At 38.5% G+C, this 20,006-nt stretch overlaps 1 protein-coding gene across 1 annotated transcript in view; it reads left to right on the plus strand.

Annotated features, from left to right (window-relative positions):
- The window catches only part of DNAJC6 (DnaJ heat shock protein family (Hsp40) member C6), a 42,950-nt gene extending 25,845 nt beyond the window's left edge, over nucleotides 1-17,105 (plus strand). Inside the window, exons 9-19 of the mRNA XM_063298069.1 lie at nucleotides 937-1,016; nucleotides 2,166-2,359; nucleotides 2,557-2,637; nucleotides 3,087-3,527; nucleotides 4,610-4,759; nucleotides 6,322-6,393; nucleotides 8,756-8,881; nucleotides 11,774-12,040; nucleotides 12,810-12,955; nucleotides 13,376-13,552; nucleotides 15,301-17,105. Of these exons, the coding sequence (XP_063154139.1) occupies nucleotides 937-1,016; nucleotides 2,166-2,359; nucleotides 2,557-2,637; nucleotides 3,087-3,527; nucleotides 4,610-4,759; nucleotides 6,322-6,393; nucleotides 8,756-8,881; nucleotides 11,774-12,040; nucleotides 12,810-12,955; nucleotides 13,376-13,552; nucleotides 15,301-15,402 (1,836 nt within the window). The 3' untranslated portion in view covers nucleotides 15,403-17,105. The remainder of the gene's footprint in view (nucleotides 1-936; nucleotides 1,017-2,165; nucleotides 2,360-2,556; nucleotides 2,638-3,086; nucleotides 3,528-4,609; nucleotides 4,760-6,321; nucleotides 6,394-8,755; nucleotides 8,882-11,773; nucleotides 12,041-12,809; nucleotides 12,956-13,375; nucleotides 13,553-15,300) is intronic.
- The last annotated feature ends 2,901 nt before the right edge of the window (nucleotides 17,106-20,006 follow it).

Here is a 20,006-nt window from a genome sequence, read left to right on the forward strand (position 1 = left end):
TGTTTTGATTTTACTTTGCTAGCAATCTTGGAAACATACATTTATGTTGATGGTTTAAGGTATAAATGGTAGACTGGATCCAGATTTAGTTATATTTAGAATTATTCTATTGAAATCTTAGGGTTTTTGTTTTTGTTTTAGTATGACTAAAGGCATACCAAGACAGCTGGTTTAATGTGCTGTTCTCAGTCTGGAGAGGTGAGGTCTCTCTAAGTATGCCAGTGTAATTTGCTCCATCTACTGTACATAGCCAGCCCCTACCCTGCCTTAGTGATGGTGCCCGTCTGTGGTACTGTCCTAACAGTTTTACTGAAGGGAAGTTAAGGTGCAGCAACTGAATTTCCCTGCCAGTAGGGAAAACATATGGGTTGTGCTAATATGGGAGGGGGCTGACAAGTTTTGCCAGATGGTTAAAGCATCTGTTACAAACTAAGTAATGTTACAGTGCATTCCTGGTTTACAGCTTTCCCTAGCAGTCTTGGTTCTATTGCTCCTCTCCTGGGGTCATATCAGTCCAGCAGCATAAACCAAAATAGTCAGCTTGGAGGGAGGTCAGCATTGACTAGAGAGGATGGGCATGTCCATAGCACCTGAAAGCAGCAAATAGGAACTGGGCAGATTCATTCATTACCCTGGCTGCTGCAGAAGCAACACACACCATGCATATAGCAAGGGTTTTGTGAGGAGTAAAATGAAAAGTCCTGCTTCCACAACCAGCCCAGCCCGGGATCATCCATTAAGCAAGACAAGGACGAGCTTAGGGCACCAAGGGAAGCGGGGCACCACAGAGTATTTTCCCCAAATATATATATTTGGTGCCTCTAGTAATAACTTAAAGTGAACTAGAATTGACTTGATAGTTTTTCCATGATATACATCTGAAATTTGCTGTGGTTTTCTTTAATTTTAAAATTATGTTTTTAACATTTCTTATAGATGACAAACACACAAATGTTCCAGATTCAGTTTCACACTGGATTCATAGCTCTGGGAACAACAGTATTAAAATTTACTAAGTAAGTATCCCTAGAGCACTGAATCATAATGTCCATCATGATACATAAACATGAGCACTTATTGTAATAAATATCTCAAAAATCCAACAAGTGGAAATTGTAGTTTTGATTTATTTAAGGAATATTTACTTCATTTTCCTTCTCCAAAACAGGAATTGTTCAAAATAGGTGACAGACTATAAATGCATAAGAATAATTACAATGCATTAATGAAGTAAATTCAGCTGCAAAGAATGAGTAAAACATTCAACATATCAAAACTAATCATTAATAAATCAAATTAAGCACCAGCAGATACAAATAAACTCACAGTACAGTAGCTAATTATGGCAAGGTTTAGACCACATGGACATTTAAAATTAACTTAAGCTTATCCTTTTGCATCAGGGCTGGACATTCTACATAATTTATGTAAGAGGTGAGTGGTGAGCAAGGCTAATCAAGGTTCAGCACTCAGAAGCCTGTAAACCAGCCCCTATGTAGAGATGAATTTAGAGTACTTACAGAAGCTAATGTTGCTAACTTAGCCAGAGAATCCCATTTCAGTCCTTTTAGATGCACTAATGACCCTGTTTCTCTTTTCTGTTAGCTGAAGAAGTCAGGCAATGCTCAGGAGATAGTAATCGAGTTGTAGTAGCAGAGGTGTTGAATAGGCTAGAAGGATCATAGCTTCTTCTGTGGGTGTTTAGATTGGGTCATGGGTTTCTGTAAAAATGTCTCATTTTTATGAAAATAGGCTTTCATGAAAGAAAACATTAAATGTGAATGAACCTTTTTACGTGCTGTAAAAGGAACTGTATATATCTTTTCCTTCAGATATCTGTGCAATACTTTCTGCATTTACTCATTTGGAGTTTGGGGATACTACAAGTCCATGCCACACTTTTTGTTTCCAATTAGAAATTTACTCCAGGGCTCCAGATACTTAAATCTTGAGTGTGTAGCAAAACCATTAGTTGAATCTTTCTTAGGGAAATTCTATTGGGCTTCCTGTTTATCATCACAATACATTAGTACTTCATTTAAAAAGAATTAACCATATTGTATGAGTACTTGTTGCTACCATATTCAGGATCAAGTTATGATTTAACAGATCATCTTCAAACCATTTCTTTTATTTAATTTGAAGAATTTTCTGTCAATCTTTAGACCCGAGCTGGATGCATGTGATTCACCAGAAAAATATCCCCAACTCTTCCATGTCCTTGTGGAGATAGAATTAGATTCTACTGACAGGCAGACAGACTTAACTCCTCCATGGGAGAATTTCACCACAAAAGACATCAACCCAAGCATTCTTTTCTCATCACATCAGGAACATCAAGACACCCTTGCCCTGGCAGGTAAGGAATGCATTAGTTTCATCTGGGGGAATTATCCCCAACCTGGTGCCCACAGTTATAATGAGTTCCAGTTCATAAAAACCCCAGTCAGCATGGCCAAAGACTGGAGTAGAACTTTCAGCTCTCATGAAAATATCAAGCTCAGCTATTTTAAATTCACTCATCTTTGATTTATTTTGACTCCTTTTACATTTTAGGTAGAAGTTCTGTAGATGCAGTGCAAGATAACCTAAAGAATGTTGGCCAGGGTGCATTCTTGTCATCTCTCAGCTGGCAAGGTACATAGGATTTCTGCTCAAGTAATCTATCTTTCAGAACTCACAATCCTTCCCTCTTTCATCTTTCTGCCTGCCTTCAGGGAGCTTGTACATCTTATACCACAGTCCACAGGCATTCTTTAATTTATATAAAATAAACTGGCTAATACCTGCATGTGCATGGAATTCAGTGGAAATTTTTGAGTCAGCTAGTTTATATTTTTGCTATTTGTATATAATAATGTATGGTTGGAAAATCACTTGAATGCAAATACCATACATTAATTTATATTTTGGATATTCCGTTGTACATTGAGAATTAAACAAGAATTACTTGGATTAAGAATAACCGTTATTATTACTGATATTGTCTGCTTTCACATGTGACTTTTTTTTCCCAAGGATTTTTTTTCCTGCCTTAGAAGATCAACAAAGTTGCTAGCTAATGTCGAGCTGTTTTTACTGCTTAGATCAAAAGCTAGAAAGAACCGGTTCTCACCCCAGCTCTGAGGACAGGGCAGCATTGGTCCATGAAGAAAGCGAGCAATCTGATGATGAACTCTTATCCCTCTCCAGTCAGCACAGCAGCACGAGCACTGACAAAATTCACAGTGCTTCAAAGCACAGCAAAAAGCATCAAGAGCATCCAGGCCCACCTCCACAAGAGGATGTGGATCTTCTAGGTTTGGATGGCACCCCTATGAACTACCCAACAGCACCCACTGCACCACCATCTAACTCAGACTTGCTGAGTGACCTCTTTGGGGTTGGAAATTCTGGAGGACTAAACCAAGGTGGTCAAGGAGCTGTTGAAGATGTCTTTCAGATGGGTGGAACTAGTTCTGCACAGTCAACTCCACGACGGCCTGCAACTTCAGCATCCCCATCTTTGTCCCCAAGAGTAGGAGAAGGTAAAAAATCTTAACCATAACAAACAAATCTACTTTAAGCAATTGTTGCTAAACAAGATCCTTCATGAAAAATAGCTTCCTTTGGATTTGTAAATTACTGTTCTTACTGTGATTATTAGTTTGGACAACTACCAATTGCTATGTTTTAAGACATGAGGGTAGAAGAATAGTTTTACATCTCTGAGAAGAACTCAGAGATGTAAAGTGCCTCCATTTAGTTCTGGCCAAGTTTCTCCATTTGCCAGCAGTTTCTTCAGTGCCCCCATTTTATGGTACTCAGGAAAGTCTCTGGATTTTCTGCAGGTTAGGTATAGGATTGCAGTGGGAGATAAGAAGATGGGAGAGTTTCCTTGAATGAATCTTCAATCTTCTGTGACTCAGTTCTGAGAGAGAGAGAGAGAATGGGTATCTGCAAAATAAGATCCAGTTCACTTCAGAACCACACATTTGGCTATCTTGATCCCAACAAGTAATCCTTTAACAATGGAAGGATAGCTAGGAGGAAATCAGGATTAAGAGATGAAAAAAATCCACCTCTAACAAGAAATTCTTTGTTAGGCTCTTGTTGACCGTATCTCTTGTCACTCTGGTCACTTGGTTTCTCCAATGAATTGTGAATTCTATTAACCAGTCCTAATGCTAACCAGCTATTATTTACCTGGTTCCTTTTTCTAGCCTGATTGTATATGTCAAGGGGGCAGGACATGTTATGATACTTGTGGGCACATCCTGTGCCCTTGCACATAAAAACTTTTACCTATGCAATCTGAATTGTCTATTTACATTGCAACAACCTGCATTCTTGATTAGTACATGCTGAAAGCTGTGTGTCATCTATCATCACCACAGCATGGGTTCAGTGTTGTTTTCCTTATCCTAATGGCTGCTGTGATCTCCCCTTCCATTTTTACAATTAGTTTAAAAGAATTGTCACACTTGCTTTGGCATCCTTGGTTCACCATTAATGAGACAATTTATGTAAAGTTCAGAATATTACACCATTACTGTAAAATACAAGTATATTCCCCAGTATTGGAACAGAAGGGGAAGCATGTTCTTAGAACTAATTTTTCTTTTTTCAGCAACTGCCTTTGACCCATTTGGGGGTAGTCCTAAGCAACCTGTCCCAGATCTTTTAGGCTCTTTTCTTTCATCAAATGCCAAAAGTGATCCTTTTCTTCAAGCAGCAAGGAGTCCTTCACCTACAGTGCAAGGGGACCCTTTTAACATGGGTAGGATGTATTTTTTTAATTTTTTAATTATGAGAAAAATGATTAATAGTGCTGACCTTTTCCCCCTTGAAATGTAGGTTATTTGCAAATGGATCAAGTAAAATGATTCATTTTCCAATTTCCTTAAATGGTGCTATGGACTGTATCTGTTCAGCAGTAAAATACCATGCTCACTTAATTAAAAGTAATAAACCACTGGGTTCAAATTATTTGCAGGTATCAGAAAGCTTTTGGGGAAAATTCTTATATTTTAAAAAATGTGAATAAGATGCAATCTTATTTGCAAGAAATGTGGAATCTGTTCAGCCTCAGTGATCTGGCTCAACCTTGGCAGAAGCTTCCCAGACACTCAAAGTGGCATGGCTGAATGAGAAATTTTTGCTTACATTAAGTAGTTGACATCTTCTGTTGACATGAAGTAGAGACCCTTTTTATAATCACAGTAACAGGTGATTATTTTCCCAATCTTTCCCACGGCTTAATCAACATTTTGCCTTCTGCTTTTTACCCAACATCCTTGAGAAAATCTATCTATGTGGTTGCTAAGAGTCAGCACTGACTTGATGGCACATAATCAATAAACAGTTTTCACCCAAGACCTGTTGGTTCTTGGCATAACTGATATTTCTGCACTGAGAACTCCAGTTCCTACACTAGCCATTCTTTGATCTTTGACCCTGCCAATATTTCAAACGATTGAGTCTAAGCACATATGATCCACCCCAGGATTTGTACTAGAATGTCAAAGCAAGGGCTGTGCATCCACAGCTAAGGACAAGGAAAGGATTAAAAAACTGAAAAAATCTAAAATTTCTGAGGTCCCAAGAGACCTGGACACAATAGTCAGCATAGTCAATATTCAGAGAGTTGTGTCCCTCAGATTTTATTGGACAGTAGTTTTGTCCATCCTCCCACTATATACAATTGGGAAGGAGCAAATTTGGTTGAAGGAGGCAATTTTTCTTCTCAGTAAATGTGTATAGATTTGGCCTCCATGCATTCTTAGAAATAAATAAGTTGCTAGAGGCTAGCACTTTTAAAAAATATTATTTATCAAACTTTATCACCGCCCATCTCACCTCCCCCCCACTCCCAAGCACTGAAGTTTGCAATTTTTAAAAATCAAGTAATATGGAACCAGGAGCATGGGTAGCGCACTGGTGTCCATTGGTAACATGTCGGCTACTTGTGGTTTAAGCACTCTTAATAGGCATTGTTGTATGATGGTCTCTAGGGATTGAATGACAACTTCCTCCTATGTAAAGTTCATGAACCTGAATTTTTTAGATGACAAAAACATCACATGTATTGATTTTCTGGAAAATGAACTTAAAACATTTTGGGGTATTCATTTCTGCTGAAATTAGTACTCACAAGCTGATCATTTTGAGATAATTGCATATATATATTTACTTAATGAGGACACATCGTGAACTGCTCAGAAACAATGTGATAAAGTCAAAAGCAAATGCATGAACAAATCTTTTACAGTACTGTTTCAAAAATGTTGCTCTAATACATAAAAAAGGAGTGTCTTAAATGGCAATGTTTATCTTGTTTAGGTCCTTCCAGTACACCAACTGTTTCCATTCAGCCAGATATTTCGGGGGACTGGGAGTGGCCTAGTAAATCAGGTTTGTCTGAAACTAATTTCTAATGTGTTTAAGATGATTTTTGTGAAATGTGTTCACCTAAGAACTGTCATTCCTTATCAGTTTCCAAGTAGTTATTTATGTCAAAAGAGACAATAGAAAAGCCCAAAGACCAGTACACTCCCTTGCCAGCAATCAACACCCAGATATGCAAAGATCAGCACTAGGATTAACACCAGATGAACCATCAAACAGCACAATACACCCTAATCAAGGAACTATTAACTCAGGCAATCAACCAAGCAGCAAACAACAGCCCAATCAAGGAACTCCCAGGGAGAGAACAACACCCCTACCAACACAAGCAGGGAAGCCAGGGTATATAAACTGAGAGCAAGGCCCTCTCCCTCTTTGCACTGAAGATGTTGCCTAGTCTGGCAATGAAACGTCTGCAAGAAAACAAGGCTCAGAGAGCACCAAGGACTCCACAGTTATTTATTTGTTTGTTAGACTTATAGTCCACCTTCCCTTCATGAGCTCAAGGTGACATACATAACACTATTTTTGGGGGGGTTGCCTTAAAGTTAGTCTTGACACCTGGTGGCTGCCTGGACCAGTTCCTGTAGTATGCTTGGCCAGATTTTCGGAAGTGTTTTGCCATTGCCTCCATTCTAGGTCTGAGAGAGAATGACTGGCCCAAAGTCAGACAGCTGGTTTTGTGCCTAAGGTGGGACTAGAACTCATGATCTCCTGGTTCTTATCCTGGTGCCTTCACCACTACACCAGACTGGCTCTCTATACATAGCACTACTTCTAATTATTCCCTGTACAATAAGTATGAAGTAGTGGGCTGAGAGAGAGTAATTAGCCCAAAGTTACCCAGTGACTTTCCATAACTGAGGATGGATTTGATCCTGATTCTTCATAGTCCTAGTCCAACATCTTATCCACTACACCACAGTTATGAAACCTGTAGAAATGATATATCTAAAAACAGCTGTTGATGGTATTTGTTTGAATATAAGATGTAGTCATTCAAATGTCCAGTTAGACTTGTATCCTGAGTCCAAATGAGCTGTGAATATAAATATATTTTTGCATTTAATGTCCACAGTTCATAATGGCAAATTTTAGCTAACTGTGAACATTTTTTTCTCTATTTGTATTAGAAAGATATTTTTTAAAAAATATAATTTGCACTAATGGGGGGTTCTACCAAATGAAGCGTGTGTGTGTATGCACCTTTTAGTCAGTGTGACTCCTGGTGACTGCCTGGACCAGTCCCTGCAGTTTTCTTGGCAAGATTTCAGAAGTGGTTTGCCATTGCCTGCTTCCTAGGGCTCAGAGAGAGAGAGAGTGATTGGCCCAAGGTCACTCAGCTGGCTTTGTGCCTATGGTGGGACTAGAACTTACAGTCTCCCAGTTTCCAGCCTGGTGCCTTTGTTAATATGTTTTCTACTACAGATTAAGGTTACTATGGTAACTAATCATTTTGGCCCAGGTGAAGAGGTTGAATTTAATTGTCCCCTTTTCAGTTGTTAATTTTTGCACCTGGGGGGAAGAACTTGCCTGGACTTGTTTTAGTTTCAGTTTCCCTTCTGTGTAGGCATGTAGAGAGTTAAGCAGCTCTCACTGAGAGCCTGTAAATATGTTTGCTTTCTGTAAATAAAATTATTTTTAGAGAAATGCCTGGTGTGTGACTTTTCTGATCTCTCCTGGGCCAAAGGCTTTCCTAGCAAGCTGCTAACAGCCTTAACCACTACACCAAACTGGCTTTCTCCAAATGAAGTAGCAGCTTCATTAATTAGACTTCTGTCAGGAATGTAAGAGGGGATCAGCCTCCAGCAACTGTTTTTTATGTTTTGAAAACATGCTTATTCAATGGACACAACATGTTTAACCTTAATACCTTACATTTTGAACAAGAACTGCCCAAAGGTATTACAGAAGTCCTAATGAAATATAAAAACATTACATCCAGAGAAGAATTGATCTATTACAGAGCTTTTACAAAAGCCTGTGTATTACAGGTTATACATGCTGCTAGCTATATTTATCTAGTTGTCAAAAGCCTTTTTATAGTTTATGAGCCAAGTTAACTTCTGTATTCTCTGTTCACTTAATAGCAAAATTTAACGAGGGAGCAACCTAGATGTTATTTTTTCTACTCTGGTTTGTCAAAAGTTATTTGGGTACTTGTTGGGACTTGTTCAATGCTGTTGTTTGAATATAACTTCTATGCAGACTTTGTAGAAAGATGTATTACCAGATTACAATTCTATTAATGGCATGATTTGCTTATGTTAAGGTAACTACTTTATGCAGTAGGGTTGTGCTACTTTCGGCTCTGAGGTCATTAAATTTTATTTCATAAACTTGCTTTTTCTCTTCTTATGTTGCCTAGGCATGGGGAGCAAATCAACTGCTTCCAGCCCTACAGGATCACTGCACAACACCCCCACACATCAAGCCAAACCACAAACTCTGGATCCTTTTGCTGACTTGGGGACTCTTGGAGCAAATCTAGCAGGTTGACTGATGATTGCATGGCCAAAAGACATGTATATTCAGAAGTGCATGTTATATGGAATATGCCTGTTGCCTGCTTCTCCAGAATGAATAACCATAGTCAACCCATGAGTGGCAGATAACACAATGCTGCTGCTTCCCTTGCTCCAAATGTTTCATATGGTGCCCTAGACGAATTTTAAGCAATTGGGTGCTCTTTGTATAGTCTAGGCTAGAATTCTAAATTCTAGTCTAAATTTTAAGGAGAATTCCAAACAATTCTCTTTTTCTGTCCAGACTTCCTGTTCATTCAAATGCCAGTCTAGAGTGCTTGTATCATGTGTTGGATGCCTGGGACAGACTGGAGATTTTGTAGGTGTGCTGCTCAGCAGAACGTAGCAGTATTGGACTTGGATTTAAGGACTCCACAAACAATAGCTTTGGGGGGACAGCAATATCCATGCTGGGATCTTTTGAAGCAGCTCAAAATTTCATGGGTCTGCCCCAACCTGTTATTTTCAGCCTTTAAGTCCTGAATTTTGGACAAGGTGCATGGTAGTTTTTTTTACCAGCCACCTGTTTGCTTGCCTCTCGACCTCATGACATTATATCTAGTTGGAAGAGTTGGAAAAAACATCTTCTTAAGGACATCTATAATGTATTTATTGCTGGAAAAGAGATAACTGGATCTAGAATATCCAAATACTTATAATCTATGACTTCTTCCTGGAGAAGATGCTGAAATGGGTAGAGATCATTTGACCTGAATTTGGCACTGATTCCTTTTGTAGCCCAGCGGGATGATTTTGCTAGGAGAGATGGAGGACTATGATATCCTTATGTCTGAAGTTTTGTCTGAATTAGGTGTGAATGACTTGGCAATGATTCTCTTCAGACTTATATACTGACTCCAGAATCCGTTCAAGCAATCTGTGATAATTAATCACATATATACCTAGGGATAGGAATTCTCATACATTCAGATTTTCAAATGATAATTGAATATATCTCATGAATAGTATGATTAATGATCTTGACCAGTACAAAGGTGGAGCAATTCAAAGTTACATATCTAATTCTGGCTAACATTGCAGCTTTAGTTTTCTATGAGAAAAATCGCCCATGCAACCCAATTAACTGATCATAAAATGTATGGAATTGTTGGTTTTTCAATACCTTTTCAGCCCCTTTCCCATTTTATAAACAGCTTCCATTAACCCTTAAAGTCTATTATGATAGTAAAACTAAATTTCCACTCCTCTGTGCTGTTTGGTGCCTCATTTGTTTAAATTTCCCACTGATGTTGAAATACGGGCCCTGCTTCCCTTGGTTGGTTTTTTCTTGGTTTGCAGAATCAAGGTTAAATATCTAATTGATGTGATGTAGCATGGCTATTTGTAGTTTTTATCTTTTTTAATTATGTCACAGTGTGGTGGGGTTCTATTAGAACTGGAGGTGTATTTTCCTTTGCCAGGGTGGTGATTGACACAGAAAAACAAAGACAGTGGAGGCTTTTTACTATTTACCATGAAGCAATTTACAGCAGTTATTTACAACAGGTATAAACAACCCAGTCCTGGTATTCACCTGATGTCAGGTTTCCTCCTAAGTCTCCCTCCCAGAGACTCTCCCCCTCTAGCTCTCCTGTTTCCTCCCCCTTTTCTGGGCTGATCAAGAGAGAATGAAAAGAAAGGAATGGGCTGGATTAACTGTAATGTGCTCAGCATGGCTTGACTTTCTCCTGGAGATGCTCGGCTGAACACCTACTGCTTCTGCATTGGGGAAAGAACCTTTCTCAGGGTCTTCTGCCCAGTCCTTCCCCAGAGACCAGGGCTTTATTAATTACTAATAAACACCTCCTTCCTGTCTTGGGTGTTGTGTAAAGATACCATCTGCAGCCAGCTGGATCCCTCCTTCCTGTCTCAGGCCTTGGTGAAGATGTCTTCTCTCTGGGTCTTCCCTTCTTCCAGAGAAGCCCCCTGTGGACCTTCCTTCTCTTTCCCCAACCGCATACTCACATAATTTCACTCTCCAACTTTTGTCTCCAGCCACTCAATTTTGCACAGTCTTTTTCTCTCCTCTCCTTCTTTCCTCTCCCCTCTCTCTCCAATTTTGGGTCAGACTAGCAGCATGTCCCCCAGAAACTGAGGAGGTGGGTACCCCTCCCCAGGGCTCTAGTCCCCAACACCCATATACCAGGCTGGACCAATGGGACTGCTGTGTCTACATCTCCCCACAACAGCCTGGCTGTTAGGGGTCAGTTCATCAGCCCTTGTGACAGCATAGATGCCCTTCAAGGCCAAAGTTTTGCTGTTTCTCCCTTTTTCTGACTCCATTTGCTGACTCACCAGCAGAACAGCAGCCATGCCAGGCCACTAAAAACTATATGCCATAATTCAATAATAGGGAAATGATATAAGGATGCAAGTATCTAAAACATTAGGATTTCATTTGATGGTCTCTTAAAATATATTCTCAGTGAATAGAATGATGTATTAAGTATGATGAACAAGTGTCTTGATTATGTATTTGAGTTGATTGGATGACATTTTGTTTTGATCATGCACACCACCCCACCACCCCCAAAAGCAGCCAATCAACCACAACTTTATCCTGCACTTGAAAGTAATAGGACATATCATTTTGTTTGTTTTGGAGAAGTTTTGAGTTGAAGGGTACAGCCATTCTCCACTACTACTCCCAAATCTATCAGGAAGTTTCTCTTATAAGATCAGTGTGCCTGTAGCCTATTTCAGAGTGCAATAATTTTTAGCATTTATAATCTTGGAAATGTGGTATTTTATTTACCAGCTCCCAAGCCTTCATACTTGGTTATAGGTATAGCAGTTCTTGTTCTGGTTTCTTATTAAGCCAAACACAAAATTAATACACATTGCTTTACTTCATGTTTCAGGTTGTCCTTCCTTTGCAAGCAAACCCAATACACCTACAGGAATAGGAGGGGTTTTTCCTCCTATGGGATCACCACAGAAACCATCTCCCCAGCCAATGGGAGGTGGCAGCTGGCCACAGGGCCCTGGATTCTCTAGGCCTCAAACACAGACTAAAGCTCAACAAAGCATGCCTCATTCTTCTCCGCAAAATAGACCGAATTATAATGTGAGCTTTTCTGCAATGCCTGGTGCTCAAAATGACCGTGGAAAAGGATCAGGCAGTTCTGGTAACTGAACTTTTAATTTTTTGAACTGTATTTTATAACAAATAGTATGTTGCTTGGTAGGCTCCGAAGTGAGATATTTTCATGGCAAAGTCTCAGTCAACTATAATGTAAGTGGTATGTCTGAAATTAAATCAGATATTCTAACCCTAAGAGTGGCACTACATCAGCCTGTTCCAACCGGACACCCTCCATGGGTTTTGGAAATATAACTCTGCAAATTAAGAATTGTTAACTGGGGATCTAACACATCTAAAGGGCTTGGGGAAGGCTGAATTAGAGATTACTGCAGAAATGGTGCTGCTGCTTATAATGATAAGCCAGTATTTAGTTTTGTCTTTTTCCCCAATGACTTGTAAGTCAAGAATGAGCAACTTGCAGGTTTCTGGATTTTAGGTTGCAATTCCTGGTAGTCCTCATTATTGGCAATGTTGGCAAGGGCTGATAGGAATGGAATTTTAACAACATCTGAAGGGCTACATGTTGCCCATTATTTGAAGTGAAAGTCACTGTAAGATATACTACGATGCTACCAGTTTTCCTATCTGCCAATGATATGGTTTACATATAGGGAGCTCTAGTACTTGATAATATTATATTCTACAGTAAATTTCACTAGATGTTGGAGGAGAATAACAAAACCCAGCTGTACCTTTTTACAGCATTATACTTGTTTTGGCTTAAGTTCTGTGGTGCAGTAACTTGATCACACTAGAGAAATACAGTAATCTCTCAAATCAGGAATAATATCTATTTTTCTTTTACTGTTAAGATTCCAAGCCCAAACTGTCTGCTGATTTTGAGGATCTGTTATCTGGGCAAGGTTTTAATGCTCATAGAGACAAAAAGGGACCCAGAACAATAGCAGAGATGCGAAAAGAAGAAATGGCCAAAGAGATGGATCCTGAAAAGTTAAAAGTAAGCATTGAGATAGTTTAGAAAATTTTAAAATAAAGTTTCAGAGATATGTTGGGGTGTAATACTAATTATGTATGCCATACATAAATAATGTCAATATTCTATAGCAGCTTCTCAAGATGTTTTGCACTGTTTTTTTTTCTAATTTCCAAATGTTAGCATCTGCATGGTGACTGATAATAGAAAAGGGCTAGAGAGCTGAAACTCCATTTTCAAATTCATATTTATATACTGTATTTATTCCTGGTTCAAGAGAGTAGTTTGAGATTTCCATATGATGAAATAATCATTTCTCTTTTTTTTCTTTTGGAATTTTGAAAGAGTCTATAAGCAATTTCAGTTTAATAGGAATAATTCCATCCTCCTGTTAATGTAAATGTAGTTTAGCAGTTTGATTCAGGACTATATCTCTCTACACAGATCCTTGAATGGATTGAAGGGAAGGAGAGAAATATAAGAGCATTGTTATCTACCATGCATACAGTGCTATGGGAAGGAGAAACAAAATGGAAACCTGTGAGCATGGCAGATCTTGTAAGTCCAGAACAAGTGAAGAAGGTTTACCGGAAAGCAGTACTTGTTGTTCATCCTGATAAAGTAAGAAACAACATTTTGGGATTCATGTTTTACAAAACTAATACTCTAGTTCTGTGTATTACTGCAGCAACTTCACATACACAAACAACTACACATTGTTGTCACCGTTATTACTTTAAAATGTTAAAAACTTCAACATGAGTGGGATTCTTGTGATGCACAGGAGATTGTAATGTGTGATTTATCATGATAGTCCTTCATTCATACTAGATCTACATAGCCCGGGAGAAGACTTGAAACTGATTGTGCTATTAGGAGGGGGAAGGAGAGATATAATTCAAGGTATGAAATACTTATCCAGTAGCAGTCTCAGGGTAACTTGCAATATTTCTCTCATCAATATTTTAAAAAGTCTAAAGATTCCAATAGGCTTGAATTAAGTAAAAAAAAGAAAAGAAAAATACGATTTCATGTATTTTAATTTTCACAATGACTTTTTTTTTTATAAAACGATGTGATTTGTAAAACAAATAGCCCCAGTTTAGGAATAAATACATAATGCACCCCACAGATCACTCAGATTAAGGTCTGATTTTGTGATAAGCAGCATTATTTTTTCCAGCCATATTGGTTGGTAATTGTTAGCTAGGTATAAACATAGCTAAAGATACATTGTAGTCTATATGACAAGTATTTCTCTAGAATAAATGAACATGTACAAAGGGTAACCTATATCAGTTGTGGCATAACAATCCTGCTGTAAAGGAATGCATGCAAAATTAATTTTACTGCTGTTTCCTTATTGCTTTGATAAGTAAGACTTTCCTCAGATATTCAAACTTGATAAAAATGTGCATTTTTCCACAAATGAGTAATATAGTTTTATGGTTTGGATTTGTTTCAAAAACAAGAACTAGCCCAACTGTCTGCTTCTTTGATGTGGAATAAATCTAAGGGCTTATCTACATCAACATTGGTTGTCCTACTCTTTTTGGAGACCAGAAATAGACAAGGTCACCCTATATTAATCCTCACTCACCTTCACAGTGACCTCAGAGCTCTGCTTCTGAAGTAGACTTTTCCCTGTTGTGTTGCCTGGAAGGCTTCTGTTAGTTTGGGATAGAAGGTTTCAGCTGCTTGCAGGCCAGTCTTGGTACTTCATGGAGTACTTTATGGAGGAAGGGCTTCAGTTGAATCAATGCTTATTATTAGCTCTTGTATCATTTAGACCAGTGTTTTTCAACTCTGGCAACTTTAAGATGTGTGGACTTCAGCTCCCAGAATTCCCCAGCCAGCACAGCTGCCTGAGGAATTCTGGGAGCTGAGTCCACACATCTTAATGTTCCCAAGATTGAGAAACACTTTTAGACCTTCCTGTTACCCTAAGTGAAGCCATACATTGGCAGTATAACTTTTGCCTTGGAAGTCAGATGTTACTGGATCAAACCCTAGCAGAACTTTTAAATATCTATATCTATCTATCTCTAATTTCTCCTGCAAGCTTCCTAATTCTCCTTTGGCATGCATGCATGCATGCATGAATACATACATACATACATATACAGCATATAATACAATAAAATGCAGTTCCACCATTTCACCATTTTCCCCCTCACCTGAAAACCCTTTTACCTCAGGTGACTGGTAAAATGGTAAGACCTAGACTTAGTTAAAAAAAAAAAGCCCATGGATTAAAATGGATTTGTCCTAAGCAAACACAAATTCTTGTTGGATATCTCTGTGTGAACAACATTCTTTTCAAATAGACGTTTGTGTTTATGAGACCTGTTGTTTTGCTTTTCTTCCAGGCTACAGGACAGCCATATGAACAGTATGCAAAGATGATTTTTATGGAGCTCAATGATGCCTGGTCAGAATTTGAAAACCAAGGCCAGAAGCCTTTGTATTAGTATTCCTCCTCAGACGTTGCTGTAGATCTGTGCTAGTCCTTGTATTGTTCCTTGCCACATGATTTTCACAGCTGAACTGATGTCTGGCTGGAGATGTAAAAATATTAAAACAAGCCCCAATAAAAAATTTTCTTCATGGAGAGGAAAAAAAGAGAAGGCTGATCCTTATGAATTACAGATGCAAAGAGAAAGGAGTTCTTGGGACTGATCTGTAATGTTGTTTCAGATTTAAACAGTCATTCTAGTAAACTGAGATTGTTTGTCTTGGAACAAGTGAGATGAAATGGTCTTTTTGCCATTAGCAAAAGGGACTCTGTAACATTTTGGATGTGGCTTGATCTTGAATGTTTGTATCCAGAACTAACTCTCTCAAACTACATCCTCATTTCATATGCAGTTATTTAAAGTACACTATTTCTCATCCTAATTGGCCCGTGAATTATTTATTATGTTCTGAATATGACAGCTAGGTAACTGGATTATATCTCTGGTAACTTACTGCTGCCTTAAGCGTAGTATTGTATTTCACATTTGAGATTTAAGCAGACATTCTACAGACATAATTGAATTTGGGGTGCATCTTTAAATAATCTATTATATTAAAGCAGAAACCTCTTAAAGATACCAAAATCAGTAGTGTACTGTGTTGACTGCTCTGCACTAATAGAAACTGAGAGTGTGGGTTATATTGCAAGCTTTTAAAATTCCCCGTTGAGATAAATTACCTTCTTACATACAGGTGAACCCTTGACTTTTCCTTTTATGTTCTATGTTCTTCTGAAATTTTAATTGAATTCAGTCAAACATCCAACGCTTCCCAGAGCATTTTTGAATGCAACCGAACTACAACACAGGCTCACCTTCTAAGCCTCTGGAAGTAATTTAGTTTGTAACCTAGTCAAATGATGGAATCCTACCTACAAAATATATATTGGCTCAATAAGCAATAACGTACAAAGATCTATGTGGTACCTATGAAGATAAATGTTTTTTCACCTTCTTGCAAAACTAATTTTACATAGTACTTCAACATGTTTTTCTTTCTGCAGAGAAACTTGTAATGGCAATTTTATTTAGTGGTATTTCTGAATGAAATCCAGTAGCAGGCAATTATGCACTACTTTTCCTTCTAAACAGTTGTCACTAAGTCAGCTTGCAGGAGCAACCATGTAGACCTGGGCTGAGTATTACTGATCCTGAGGTGACATTTGAAAATGGTATTTCTCATTTACTGAATGTATGGTGGCACTGCAGTCCTGTCACACACTCGAATCTCTTATACAGCATAACTCCTTATAAAGCTGTTCAGTGATAGGTCTAAAAAACACTGGGTGGAGAAAAAATGTCTGTGCTTTCACTAGGAAGCTAGTGGATGAGCAGAAATTTCCACACTCTTTCTTAAAGGGAGGAATTTCAAGGTAATGTGAAAATCTTTATCAATTTAGTGTTTTTAAGACAATCTGTTTTTCTGTTCTATTTTCTAGTAAGAAACCCTTTTCTGCAGATACAGCATGTCAACCAACCTACATTTATTTTTATATTAAATGCCATCTTTTTGTTGTATTGATTCATTATTTATTGCCATTTACTGCCAATGTGGAACAAAAACATCAAGTTCTCCTTTTTTATATATACAAGACATTAAAATGTTTGAAAAGTGTAACAAACTGGATGTTATTTATTAACATATTATGAAATGTTTTGATCAAGTATGTGCTTGTCTATTAAAAACATTTTGGAATGTGAATCATGTTCCTGTGAGTTGTTTTACTCTTTTATTTTCACCTGTAGATGCTTATGATGCTGTATATAAATGGATTTAATTCATCTTGCAAACATTTTTTGAAATTACACCAATGACTCGCTTAGTGTATCAAGTTTATTATTTTTAGAAGTCCAGCTAAAGTTTACGTGAAACACAAAGGAACCCTTAAGCTTCATCTAGTTCTGAAACATGAAAAACTTACCTAGCTTACGCAGTTCCTCTAACTGCTGTTTTACAATGCATGAAATGGAGGCTACTATGAAACTACTGAAACCAGATAAAGTTTTCCCCTTCTTTCTTTTTGATGCTATCCGGAAACAACACTTTTATTCAGGTCTATCAACAATTCTTTTTTTCTTTTTTGTAAGTCTGCAGTAAGGCCATTGAACTGTGAATAGTCTAAAAGATCTGTATATATTAAAAACTTTAAAGAACTCAGTCCATTTGATTTGTATTTATTCTTTGTAGAATAAAAGGTTCAAGATGTGGACGGATCTTGTACAGATACACAAAATACGACGACATGGAGGTGGTCATCCTGAATCCATTTTTTTAAGAAATAAGGCCAAAGAAGTCTGTGGTGATTTCTTGTTGCAATTTTCTGAACGTACATTCTGGGAAACATCCAGATGCAGGACCACAACTAGGGTCTGTGTCACCCAGGGCAAACATGGATTCCGCACTCATTTTGGCACCCCCCCCAGTGCGGCACCCAGGGCACATGCCCCAGTTGCCCCCCACTAGTTGCAGCCCTGTCCAGATGACACTTCCTTTTGCAATCACTCTTTCATGGAATTTTAAAAGATGTCAAAATGATGCCATCTTCTATTTATAGCTTTCCTGTGCTTCCACACTAGTTCTTTGATTATTTTTCCTTATAAGAGAGTATCTGCCTTTGGATTACTTGCACTACTATCAGTGTCCTCTGGGTATGAATGGTTGGAGAAACAATAGACTAAATTGATATGAATAAACTACCAGTTCTTCTTCAGAGCAGTCTAAACCTTGAAATAGTATGCTGTGTGCAAAAAAAAGGTGTTTGTGAAATGAATGGATATCTATTTCTTTTGTTGAAAATGACTGTCACCACCACCCTATTTTATGAAGGGACAAAGTATGTAGACATATGCTGCTGATGTGCTTTTCTTGTCATATGTAGGTGTGGACATTTGAGGCAGGGAAACTTTCACTTGTAAAATGTATGTCATATTCTTATTATAGGGCCAGTGAAAATTCCCAGGGTGAAATAGCCATACCAATGCATGGATGGTGCTGAGAAGTAGAGCAAAAAATATAAAACAGGCATTTATAATTCATGGGTTTATTCTCCCTAGCACCCAATGTTAAGACAGAACCAATGAATGGAAGCTTTACAAGGAGAGATCCAAACTAGAAATAAGGACGAATGTCCTGATTCTCAGAGCCATTAAGAAATGGAACAACCTGCCTCCTTGAAGTAGCCAGTGCTCCATCAGTGGAGATTTTCAAGAGACAGTTGGACAGCCATTTGTTCCACACTGAGTAGGGGGCTGGACTAGATGACCTTCAAGGTCCCTTCCAACTCTATGATTCTGTGTGTTCACAGAGGATACCCTGTCATCCATAAATGAGTCTCATACTTCGAACTAATGGCACAACCACATGTGGGTCTTCATGCTGCTCTAGAAGTAACTCTGCACCTGTGTGATCTTACGCCACTATATGTATTATTTTTATTAAGCTGCAGAAAAAGTTATTCCATTTACAGCTCTGCAGAACTTGATTGGGCCATTTCTCTATTGATGGGGATTTCCTGGGCTCCTGGGCTCAAGGCAGTCTCTCCCTGCTTCTTACAGAGTCATATGCGCTGCTTGTACATGTCCTCCTCCTCTCCCCCACAACAATCCTTTTTCTTTTAATCACGAAATACGCACCAGGAAATACACAGATGGATTTAAAATATGAATAGCATCATAAGTGATGCTTCTGCATCTCCTTCCTCTAATAGCAACCACGCTTAAAAAAACAAAAAAAACGCCAGGAAATGCACACATGGGTTTACAGTGTAGATGTCAGCTGGAGCACCTTTCAGTCCTTTTCTTTACCCTTCCCTATCACCCTCTCCATCTGGGAAGGAAGAAATGTTGTCATCATGCTTTTCTATGCATTTTGAACATGGGTCAAACTGCTTTTTGAGGAATCAAGACAGTAAAAACTGGGTGTGGGTTTCATTTGCTATGCCATTACAGATTTTTGCAAAGGTGTAATACAATTCTAAAAATACAGAATAATTTCTAAATATCGGCAAATACATGGGAGAACGTAAGAATTAAAGTATTCTGTTCTTTAATTTAATAGATCCATGCGTGATTTTTTCAGACAACCTTTCCCACCTCCCGGCAAATTATCCACAAAAACAAATGGCTCTTATAATTAAAAGCGTGCGTAAACGTCGCACGGCTTGTTTGGTTTCCACAGAAGCTCTGAGAAGATTGTAAAGCAATGTCCATAAACAGTTCAGTTTAGGTTGCAAATTCTCCTTTCCTGCTAAAAAGACGCTCAGATAGAAGTCAGACGGCTAGTTCTCAACACGTGGGCTCGGTCGCTCTTTCTCGCGCGGTGAAGAAACAAGAACTTCCTCCTGAGAGAATTCGTGACTCGGATCCTGTATGGAGGAGGAGGAGGAGGAAGAGGAGGAGGAAAGCTGGCGCTGTCTGAACATGAAGTAACCCGTCGGTATGCATTTCGCGAAAGAACTCAGTCGACCCCAGGCAGGTCCCCGAAGCGGCGGCGTGCCGTGAACTGAGATCGGTATTTTTGAATATATGTGTTTCCCGTTTTTGTAATGCAACTTCTTCCC

Source organism: Candoia aspera, chromosome 3, assembly GCF_035149785.1.
Source record: "Candoia aspera isolate rCanAsp1 chromosome 3, rCanAsp1.hap2, whole genome shotgun sequence".
NCBI lineage: Eukaryota > Metazoa > Chordata > Lepidosauria > Squamata > Boidae > Candoia > Candoia aspera.